Source organism: Dipteris shenzhenensis, chromosome 3, assembly GCF_047967505.1.
Source record: "Dipteris shenzhenensis isolate YYH24624 ecotype China chromosome 3, Dip_SZ_1.0, whole genome shotgun sequence".
NCBI lineage: Eukaryota > Viridiplantae > Streptophyta > Polypodiopsida > Gleicheniales > Dipteridaceae > Dipteris > Dipteris shenzhenensis.
The window spans coordinates 51,510,008-51,521,305 of record NC_141598.1 but is presented as its reverse complement, the minus strand read 5'-3'; the positions used below and the strand labels follow the sequence as shown (position 1 = coordinate 51,521,305).

The 11,298-nt window shown below is 44.3% G+C and overlaps 1 protein-coding gene and 1 pseudogene across 1 annotated transcript; both read left to right on the top strand.

Annotated features, from left to right (window-relative positions):
* The first annotated feature begins 504 nt into the window (after positions 1–504).
* Positions 505–3,112, top strand: LOC147903972 (uncharacterized). The gene has a single exon (XM_087372729.1). The coding sequence runs from the start codon at positions 606–608 to the stop codon at positions 3,000–3,002; it is 2,397 nt and encodes a 798-aa protein (XP_087228855.1). The 5' UTR covers positions 505–605; the 3' UTR covers positions 3,003–3,112.
* A 5,734-nt stretch (positions 3,113–8,846) lies between these two features.
* On the top strand, positions 8,847–10,114 carry LOC147903971 (uncharacterized; annotated as a pseudogene).
* Positions 10,115–11,298: the final 1,184 nt, after the last annotated feature.

Here is an 11,298-nt window from a genome sequence, read left to right as displayed (position 1 = left end):
GTCCACTGCTCTTACACGTGGATACTTAGTCTCGACACAACAATTACATGGCATTGCTATCCCTTTAGTCATCCTTATTCCCAATCCAACCAGGTGTTGCTAGGACAATATGCAGAGCATAGGGGTTATCAATGGATTCATTAGCATTCGACCCAATACGTATAAAGACACATGGCCTGGTCTACACAACACTCTCTAAAATCCATGACCCAAACAATCTATTCTTATTAGAAAAAGTCATGAAACAATAGAAGAGCTCATGAGCATAACAACAGAAGGTATGATACAATTAGAAGAGCTCATGAGCATGCAACAACTCATTTGCACACCTCCAACGATCTATGGGTCACATATTATTCCCTCGGAGGGTATTGGGGGACTTCAACAGCATAACAACAGAAGGCATGAAACGATTAGAAGAGCTCATGAGCATGCAACAACTCATTTGCACACGTCCGACACATATTATTCCCTCGGAGAGTAGGCTAGAACATACATCAACAAAGACACTCATCTTGTTATTCTCTCTTTTGCCATACGACAGATTGGTTGTGTTCAGCTCTCTAACTGTTGGCTCCCAGCAACAGAGCCTCTTCTGAAAAAGCATGGGCGACGACCGGCAGCGCTTACAGGAGGGCTGGGACAAGTGCAAGCACACCGTCCCCTTTGATCCTTCGGAGATTCTGACTTGGGACCATATCCGTTATGGTCGAATTTTTGGTGCTGTGATCGCCAGTCGGGGCACCCTCTCTGATGAAAGCTTTAATATTTTGATGGACAGAGTTTGTGCTTTTCCTCCACAGACGTTACAGTATATCTTTGCGGCACAGAACAATGAAGAATGGATGCAACGGATCATAGAGAGCTTGTTTGCCATTGACAATGCTAAAGCCGGCGCTCCCGCCCAGGGTCTTTCTCCAACCGAGGTGGATCTTCTCGAAAAGGCCTTCGACAGACCATATGAGGACCCAGAAGGCTTCGTTGTCTCCTATGTTCAGCAGTATATTGATCGGTGTTTCATAAAATGGGCTCAAGATACCAAGACCTGGTATGCCCCCTGCGCTCCAATAGTCCAGTCTAGCGGCTGGGGAAAGTCTAGGGCAATGAAAGAGGTTGCACATGCTGCTAGCGGTATGGTGGTATTCTATTTCTCGTTGCTTCAACCCACATCTACAGGGTATCCTCCCTCGCACCCACAATTGAGACAGCACTTTGTGACGATGACCAAAGTTGAGCAGGCTTTCGCCATCTTCCGGGCCTGCTTTGATTGGTTGGCCAACGAAGAAACGTTTCCAGATAGAGCCGAGCTGTTTCACAGACAGCAGACCAAGGACTATGGTGGCATACTAGACAGACTTTTAGAGCGACCAGAGTGCTCTTCGGACGAGATGAAGCTTGCATGTTCTGCTGTTTGGAACAAATTCGAAAAGTCCCTCAAAAAATCTGGTGTTCAGTTTTTGTTCGTGATAGACGAAGCCAGGGAGCTTCTTACTCAAGCCCATGATACAGGTCAGAAAAGCTTTATTGTTTTTAGAAGAGCCTGCGCAGAGCTGCCTCTCAAGGTTAATGAAGCTCAATGCATGGGATCGTTTGTGTTGTTTATTGATACAACTGCAAGGGTGAGCAATTTTACCTCTGTGAATAGGGAGGACCCAAGTGCTAAAGTGAGGATCGGTCTCCAGCAACTTTTTGGGCCGTTATCAAGAATGCCCACGTTTAATATACTTGCTACATCACAACCCACCACTCTGAACGAGGCTGCAAAACGAGAACATTTTCTCGTTCGTGGCAGGCCATTGTGGGCTGCTTTTCTGGAAGGTCACAATACAATAGAATTGGTAAATCTGGCAAAAGTCAAGCTTCTTGGAGGACTAGAAGTAAAGTCAGTGCAGGGGCAAGAAAAGCTGAAGTCTCGAGATATGTCATTAGTGTTTCTTGGCCGTCGAATAGGTGTGGATGTTTGCCCACAGGCAATGGTTGCTCAAGAGCTGGTTGCATCACATATGCGCATCTGTCTGCATACATCAGCAGCTAGAGATTATGTGCTTACCCATGTGCTACCTGAACCTGTTTTAGCTGAAGCAGCAGCACAGGTTCTGCACAGTGAAGTCTTGGTTACTACACAACTTCGACATTTAAACTCTCTACTCCTGAATGGCATTGCAAGTGCAGGAGAAAGAGGAGAGCTAATAGCACGGTTTTTACTACTTAATGCCATGGACAGTTTACAGAACTGGGAGGCTGTCTCTACTCCTCAAGGGTTGGAAGAGTTTCTTCAAGCTTTCTTGAGGAACTGGAAGGGGTTCACAAACTCAGGCCATCTGAAAAAAGCACGTGTGTTTTTCAATGCATTTTATCGCTTTTATGGTGGATACCCTTCAACTGACGTTCTCAAGACTTTTATAAGGAATTGTGGGGCCATGATATGCAATAAAGGGCAGGAGGCATATGATCTCATCATACCTTTTGTGTTGCCTAATCATAAGGGAGAATATGACATTGGTGATGACAGCTGCATAAGTTGCATAGCAATCCAAGTCAGAAACAGGAAAAATGTGGTTAATTCAGTAGGCACCCTAAAGGACATGCACACTTATCAGAGAAGAGTCTTTCTTGAGGGGAAGGCCGCGCCTAATGTTTTGATTTTGTTGCATGTGGGGCAGATGATAGAAGCATTAAAAGATTCTCCTCGAAAAACAAAAAGATCCAAGAAAGAAATGAAGACACAGTTGGTAAAGGAGACAGTTGAAGTCGTCGCGTTTACAGTGGAGAGTTTGGATGAAGTTCAGTGCCCAGATGAATATATGGAAGTGCTCCAATTAGTGCTTAGAGAATCACCAGAGCCCATGAGCATTTTGAAGGCAGAGAATGTTGAGGCATTAGAGTTGACTGCACTACGAAGGATAATGCACGATGTGTATCCAGAGGAGGCAGCAGATGCTCTGGGAAAAAGAAAGGGTAGCAAAAAGTCTTTCTTCACGAGAAGGCTGTGGCTAATGTGATTTTGTTGAATGTGGGGCCAGGACAATATACTTCTGTAAGGTTTTGGACCTCATCAATTAGAGTCAGGTGTTAAGGGCTATGTTAAGAGAGTTACTTAATTTTGTTTTGAGAATGGGAAGTTTCATGAGACTGTCTAGTACTTTTGGTATTAGTGTGTAACTGTCTATAGGATTTCTGGTTATGCAAGGAAGGAGACCTGAATTCTAATTAAAGTTAATTGAGTTGTACTTCACTTTTCTTGAAAGAACCTATAAAGGCTCAAACTAAAGGTCTTGAGTTCTATATGGTTGTTAAATTGAGTGAGTGTATCCACATCTCCATCTTTGCAAGTTTTTTTAAAAAATAATTGGGTGCATGCTAAAGTTCAATGTACTATTAACTTAAATTACAACCATGGTGAAGGTCTGGTAGTATTTTAGCATTGAGGTTTTGCTAGTTGTAATCTTACTAGACTCTAAAAGTTTAGTTGAAGCATATTTTCTTACAACTGGATTGTTAAGGAACCCTTCTTACAGTGATTGGGTCTCTTCTTGATTAAACGAGTTTATTTAGAACTATTGCAGTTTGCTCTCGAGATGAGAACATCTCGTTTGTTAAGAGGGAGTGAATGTTACATACCAACTATTTCAGAGTTCGACTCTAGTTAATTTTGGAATTACTTAGAGACTTATTTCTATTTATTGGTATTTTTTGTATGTGGAAGCTGATGAATCCATTAATGAAACCAGCTCCTTCCAGCCCTCCGCCAACATTACCAGAGCTCGATGCCCTTCCTCGTCCTGCCATTACAAATGCAGCTCCCTCTGCTACCCCCAGGAGCACCCCAATTGCCCCTCGCAGCCACACCATGCCTACTCCTGTGGAGAATGGAGGCGCTGCAAGCTTAACCAGCCACCCCCCTACCATCTTTTGCTTGATAGAAATCATCTTTGACAAGCAAGACCTATCCTTCGTAGACAAAGTGCTCATCCCTGAGGGGCAAATCGCAGCTCTCTGTAACACGCTCTTGCCAGGATCGGCAACCCTTGATAAACAAGGGAAGCTTGCCAAGCTTGGCTTCAATGCTCAAAGAAGAGGGCTTGCTACCTCGAAGGGTCTTGGAAAGCATGAATCCAGATGCCCTTAAGCCTAGCCTGTACGCTGCATCCTGTACGCTGCATGTGCACCTCAAAAGAATCGAATTTGCTTGTTTTACTGGCTTGGGAACAAACAGATGGTTGTGCACGAAGCCAGCAGGAAGGAAGTGGCTTGCAACTTTGTGAGATATCTGATGGAGCTTTGCAGCTGTGTGTGCGCATGCGTGCAGGGTGCAAACATAAGCCCCTCACTTACATCTCAGTCCAGCAGCTCGAGCATCCCCAGCCGAAAGCAGAGAACCCAGAGGCTGCAAATCTCTCTCCGCAAGGAATCAGAAGATGACCTCAAGCTTCTGCCAGGATTCAATATGCCTATGCTCTTCCTTGAACTCATGCCCTCCCAAATAGCTGCCAGTGCTGCCCGTGATCATGAGCACCACCAACCGGTGGGCTTTATGCTCTCCCAAGGCCACCACAGAACTGCCTTGCTTGTCTGCATGCGCATTCCAGCTAAGGTGGTCACCAACACTAAAGCAGAAGCAGTCTATCATTCCATTGATGCTCAACCTGTCTTGAATTTGTTGTTCGCCTCTCATTTTGTGGAGTGCACTGCCTTGCCAGATGATGATTTTGTCAATCTCTTGCGGGTCATGTGCAAAGAAGATCTGGAGAGAGAGTACAATGAAGCCAAAGAGGCTTGGAAGCAATGTCTGGATGCCAGAAAATCCAAGCAAAACGATTTAAATAGTATGATTCAGATGTATTCAAGTGTGTGCTGCCACATTACTTGTTAGAAAGACATCCCTGGGAAGAAAATGTGCTTCGTAATGCATTGGATGGTCCAAATATTACCTGCAAAGGAGCTGATGATGGAAATGATCAGGAGCTGAAAGCAAATAGTCGCTGTTCCGCGGTCGAGGTGGATAGTGATAATGGTGCTAGTAGTGTGCTTCATAACGCATTAGATAGTCCAAATATATTTGGTAAAGGAGCTGGTGATGTACATGAACAATAGCTGAAAGCAAAGGACCACTGTTTAGAGGGTCCAAACATTGCTGGTAAAGAAGCTGTTGATGGAAATGATCAGGAGCTGAAAGTAAATGATCTGTGTTGCAATGTCAACAAGGTGGATTGTGACTATGGTGCCTGTTTATTACTAGAACTCTCGAAGTTGGAGGAGGAGCTTTGTAGCATCTGGTCAGGTGAACCTGGTATGCAGCATGGTAGATTGCTGTTTAGTGGTGCTAACCTGCAGAGTCTCAGACCTGATGGAAGTCATTCATGTCACCACAATGCAAATATCCTAAGTCAAAGTACAGTTGACCATTTATTTGATCATAATTAAAGAGTTTTCCATTTGTGTTAATTATGGTCAAAGAGTTTTTTTATAAAATGGTCAAAGAATTGACTACAGTCAAAGATACTTCACTTTGGTCAAGTAAACCTGACTTCGGTCGGGGAGACTTGGTTTATTACCAAGAGGGTTAACTGCGGTTAACTAGAGAACCACAGAGCTGACTACGGTCAGAGAGTGTTGACTTCGGTCAACAAGACTTGGTTTATTGCCAAGAGGGTTAACTATGGTTAACTAAGATGTGCCAACTTCGGTTGGAGAGACTTGACTATAATTAAGGCGCCTCGACCCTTGGTCAAAGTCTCTTAATTATAATCAAGAGCGTTGACTTCAGTCAACCAGAGAATAAATATATATATTTATATTTATTATGTGTGCACGTGTTTAGTGGGGACGCCCACTGTGACTAGAATTAGTCCACAATGTGTTATTTGCATGCAAAGCGCTAACAATTAATGGGTGCCATGGTGGTGCGCTTTAATTAATTGTTGCAGGTACTAGGAAGAGTGATTTTTCCAAGCGCTACGGGAGCCTAACAAGAGTCTAGGAGGTGGTTCGCGTGACCAAGTGCTTCGAAGACTCCAGAGTTGCCCTTAGTGGCATGTAATTAGGAAAGTAATGTAGAGTTTGACAAGTGGCTTGTTGCTAAGAAAGAGAGCCTAAGAGCTCATGTAATGATTCATTCACGTTTGAATTTTGTATGAATAGCTTCCACGCTGAACTCTTGTACTCAGTTTTCTCTCAAGTAATAAAAACCTTCGGGGGGGTCTAGCTCGACGATTGTCCTGGGCCCTAGTGTACCTATTGAGAGAGGGAGAGAAAATGAGAGTGTCTTTGCTGTCTTTTACGAAGGAAGATTTCATTGGTATCAGAGCAATAGGCTCACCCTCTTCCTTAAGAAGGTGATGATTCAAGCGAAGGAGTACGTTGGCCTGTGGAGAGCAGTGGGCTAACATGGCATTTCGAGCGCTGGCAGCTATCAGTTATTGTATTTCTTAAGTGAAGCCGACGGCGGGCAAGCTTGCATCCGCCTACGGACTTTTCTTTTCGTCACAGCACTAGAGCATAGACCCGTTGTGTTTATAACTGACGAAGAGCCAACGGGGGGAGGGATGCACTAATTATGTCGACGCTTAGCGATAGGCTTTTAAAGCGCCTGCGTAGAATGGTGTTTGTCATCTGCAGGTTCAATTAATGGAACCTCAATACAAAGGCTGATCAGGTTGGCGACACCTTCACGGGGATGTATGGCAAAGGAAACGATGGAACAGACAATTGCTTGACGCCCCGGGCAGAGGGCTAGCAGGGACAAAAGACACCTACACGCGTGGTAATTACTCCCTCCCACGCTGGTGTATCCTTGATGGAAAGTGTCGATTCTTCACGCGGGCACTAGGCGTTGTTGAAGGAGAAGGGCGCCGGTACGACGTCGACCAGACAGAAGGTTTGGAACCTTAGGCTTGATGATGTGGCAAACCTGACACGTGGCATTGACGTGGCATGCAAGGCAGGCCTGAGGGATGTTGACGTGGTAGTAGTGTGCTCAGGAAAAGGGAATCAGATGCATACTCAGTGCTTTTTGCAACAGCCAGAAAAGGGGCAATATAGTTGTTGATGCCTTGGCAACTTTGTGGGTATATGCCTTGAGTTGACAGCCCGGTATTGGCATAGATTGTGAATGCAAGACACCTCTTGTTGAGGTAATTTTTCTCTCTGAAAAGCAAAGGTTGCGTGCATCAGTTGCATACACAGTGTGTGTGACAAACTTGCAAATCTTAGACGAATCGTAAGAAAATGGCCCAATCACCTATCCAGTGGGATTCACAAGATAGGGATGCACATCCAAGACAGAGAAGTGTGCAGCAAAATCAGCAAGAATTTGAGCAGATGGTACGCACTCGTATGCAAGAGATGGAAAATCTGAGAAGGGATCCAAGAGCTCAGCATTTGTTTCAAGTAGAAAATATGCCTAATGTAGCTTATGATGTGCCAATGCCAGAGACACACTCTCGTGTACAGCTAGAGATAGGGTTGTTAAGACACTCGTGTCTTATGGTAAGACACTTAAGACACGTGTCTTACCTTAAGACACGTTTAGACATGCTCTAAATTTTTTATAAAATTTAAAAGCCCTAAAATTTCAACGTTTTGGAACCTTAGACTTTGCAAATAGCATTTTCGTTTCGTGACTCGTCGTCTGGACTCCGTACATGCCGTCCGTACCACGGTGCCCCGTACGCTTTTTTGCCTCTCCCGTATGGTTGCTGAAGATTCGCCGTACATTGTACGGACCTACCGTACAGATTCGCCTACATTGTACGGACCTACCGTACCATGTACGGATTTACCGTATGTTCAATCCTGCTGTGACGAGCATCAACGTTGGAGCTCAGCCTGCCTTCAGGTTCATGTTGTGCATCGTTTGCTTCTTTTATCTCGTTATATAGTGCTGTTTTTGAAGGCCTTGAAGGCTCCACTCTGCATCTTGCTTTCTCCTTTCCCAAAAAATTGGGGCAATTATGGGCTAAAAGCTCTAAGAAAGTTGGCCCCCTTCTGGGCTTGTTTCAGATAAGAGCCTGCTAGTATAACAATAAATTTAAAGAGGGCAAAGTATGGGCTGAAAGCCCTAATTAATTTGGCCTCCTTGGGGCTGCATAGCACCATACTAGCATTGCTTATGCCTTATGCATGAGACTTGTTATTGCTTAATGCTTGAGCCTTGAAGCTTCTATTGTAGCTTGCTTGGCATGTGCATTTCTCAACACAATTAGTCTATAGATTGCAGTTTACTTGCTTGTTCTACTTCCCCCAAAATTTATATTGAATTATGCTCGTGTGCATGCCAACATGACAGGTCGCAGGTCATAGCAGCAGCATAGCAACAGAGAATTACAGCATAGCAGCAGAGATTTACCATGCATAAACCTCCAAATCCACTCCATACCACTATGATTAACCCCGCTGTGGCAACGGGGTCAGGAAACAAAGAGTGGAAGTGCAATTATTGTGGCGAGCCTTTTGTGAGCTCAGCGACACGTCTTATTCTCCATGTCTCTGGACTTGGTGGTAGGGGAATTGGTGGATGTACTTCTGTTCCTTTTGAGATTGCGCAGAAAGTATCAGAGATCATCCAAAACTTTGTGGTGGACCTAGTACCATGCCTGCTGCCTTGCAGGATGAGGATTTGTTGGGGCCTGAGTCTCACACTATCAACCTTGATGATGCTATGGATAGTGACTCTACTGCTATTGGTTCCTCTCATGCAGAGAAGAGGGCTAGGAAAGAGGGCATTGCTTTTGCTATATCCTCACCACCATCCACCGCTATGGCTACTTCGAAAAAGAACCAGGGGACTTTATCAGGTGCATTGTCCACAGTCTTAGCAAAAAGAGCGGCAGCGTTTAGCAGATATTGAAATTGGGAGGACTATGATTGAATGCAATTTTGCTTTCAATATCCTACAAACACTATAGTGGAAGAGGATGATCAAGGCAGTGGCAGTTGTGGGAGCTATAGATACATGGACAGGTGTGACATATGGTGCGATGAGGACATCTGTGTTGGAGGAGAAGATAGGCAGAATTAACAAAGCTCTTGATTCTATCAAGGAGGGATGGAAGAAATTTGGTTGCAGCATTTTGTCTGATGGATGGAGTGATGTTAGGAGGAGGGGCATCATTAATATATTGGTATCCTCATGCCTTGGTACCTATTTTTTGAAAGCTGTTGATACAGGTCGAGGAGGTGCTAGCACTACAGGTGAAGTCATTTTTCAGCATATCCGAGCAGCTATCATCGAGATAGGGCCTGAGAATGTGGTCCAAGTTGTTACAGACAATGCAAGTAATTGTGTGAGGATGGGAGAGCTTGTGGAGGCAGAGTTTCCTTCCATTGTATGGACTCCTTGTGCTTCACATTGCCTAGACCTTCTCATGGAGGACATCGGTCGGCTCCCTTGGATTGCTAGTGTGATGCGGACTGCTAGTACCATTGCAGCCTTCTTTAAGAAGAAGCCCAAGGCCTTGGCCATATTCAGGGAGCATAGCAACTTGGAAATTGTCTGGCCATTGAAGACACGCTTTGCATACATGCACATTGTTTTGGAGCGCCTTCTTGCAGTGCATGCAGCTCTTCGACAGACAGTGGTGTCTCGGATGTGGTTAGAGTGGCCTGACTCTACCAGGTCAGAGAGCATGACAGTACAGAGGATGTGCTTGGATCACTCACTTTGGACTGACATGGAGTCCATAGTGAAAGCTCTCCATCCTTTATTCGCTGTCTTGCGGGTGACTGATATGAAGGGAAGTACTCTTGGCTTGGTCCATCATTTCATGGAGCAGTTGCATGTTTTGTTGAGTACATGTAACTCCCTCGCACATGAGAGGTAAGGTTGGTCTATGTCCAATATATTAATAAGTAATGAATCATCACTTATCATAAATCCATTATCAGTGTTTATTATAATTTACAAATTATGTTGATATGTAGATTGGAAGAAATAAGGTCTCTAGTGGATACGAGATGGCTGTTCATGCGTAGGCCCATCCATGGGCTTGCAACACTTTTTCATCCACTGTTTAAGTCAGCTGATTTATTCAATACGCCAGAGTTATTGGCGGATAGAGATGCCTACACAGGGAGGGTTTTTTTAGAGGATGAGCAATTGGAGCTGGACTTGTAGCTTTCTCAGTATCAGAATAGTGTGGGTGTTTCCTTCTCTAGACCCACGTCTAGAAGGAAAGAGATTGGTGTGAAGCCAATTGAGTGGTGGGAGACATATGGCTACTCCACTCCTCGAGTGCGGAAGTTGGCTCTCTGGATTTTATCTCAGGTGAGAGCTCTCAGCTGAGACATATATCTTTGGCATTTGCTATTCCTAGTTTGGTAAACTGTAAATGTAGATGATGATTGATCTTGATTCTCACTCCTTTAATCTCGATTTGTAAATGCCAATCCGGATTTGGAACCAAAAGGAATGTGCAACAGGAGCATGCGAGAGGAACTGGAGCTCCTACTCTTTGATCCATACGAAAACAAGGAACAAGTTAAGCACAAGGCAACTCGAGCGCTTAGTATACTACCGTGCAAACTTGAGGCTTATAAGAAAGCTTAAAAACTTGGCAGGTCCAATGTAGGTAACATTGGTAGCTTGAGTCTATTGCAACATGTTCTATCATCTATGATTTCGATTCTAAATATATCTAGGAAATCGAAATCATAACAATGAACATTGAACATATGCTTCTAAATGTTGTTGCAAGTTGATCCTACAAGCTGAGAGTGCTCTCAACGGAAGTAAGAACGGAAGAAGGAGAGAGAGAGATAGAGAGCCACAAGTTTTGGTGGATGCAGAACCACCCTAATCTTCTTTTTTATTCATTTATATATGTGTTTGAGTATTGTACATAACTGGGGTAAAGGCACAATGACCTTTAACCCCCACAACCTCCCACTTAAAGGACAATGTGCCTTTAAGGGAGAACAACCAGTGAGCATACTATCCAATGCCCATCAATACACGACAATACTCAAACCGCTGACTAGGTAGACTCTTCGTCAGCATATCTGCAGGGTTATCATTTGTATGAACCTTGACAAGCTCTATGCGCTTGTCCTCAAGTACCTCCCTGATGAAATGGTACTTGACCTCAATATGTTTGGTCTTTGCATGAAAGACCGGATTTTGTGCTAGCTGAATAGCACTCATGGAATCACTATGCAATGTCGGTACACCTGTATGAATCCCCAAATCTCCCACTAGCCGATCAAGCCATATAGCCTCCTTGCAACCCTCTGTGGTTGCAACATACTCAGCCTCTGTGGTAGACAAAGCAACGCACTTCTGTGCGTGAGACATAAGCAGAT

Excerpts from the sequence above, each read along its gene's own strand:
- LOC147903972 (XM_087372729.1), top strand. The coding sequence starts at position 606 with ATGGGCGACGACCGGCAGCGCTTACAGGAGGGCTGGGACAAGTGCAAG.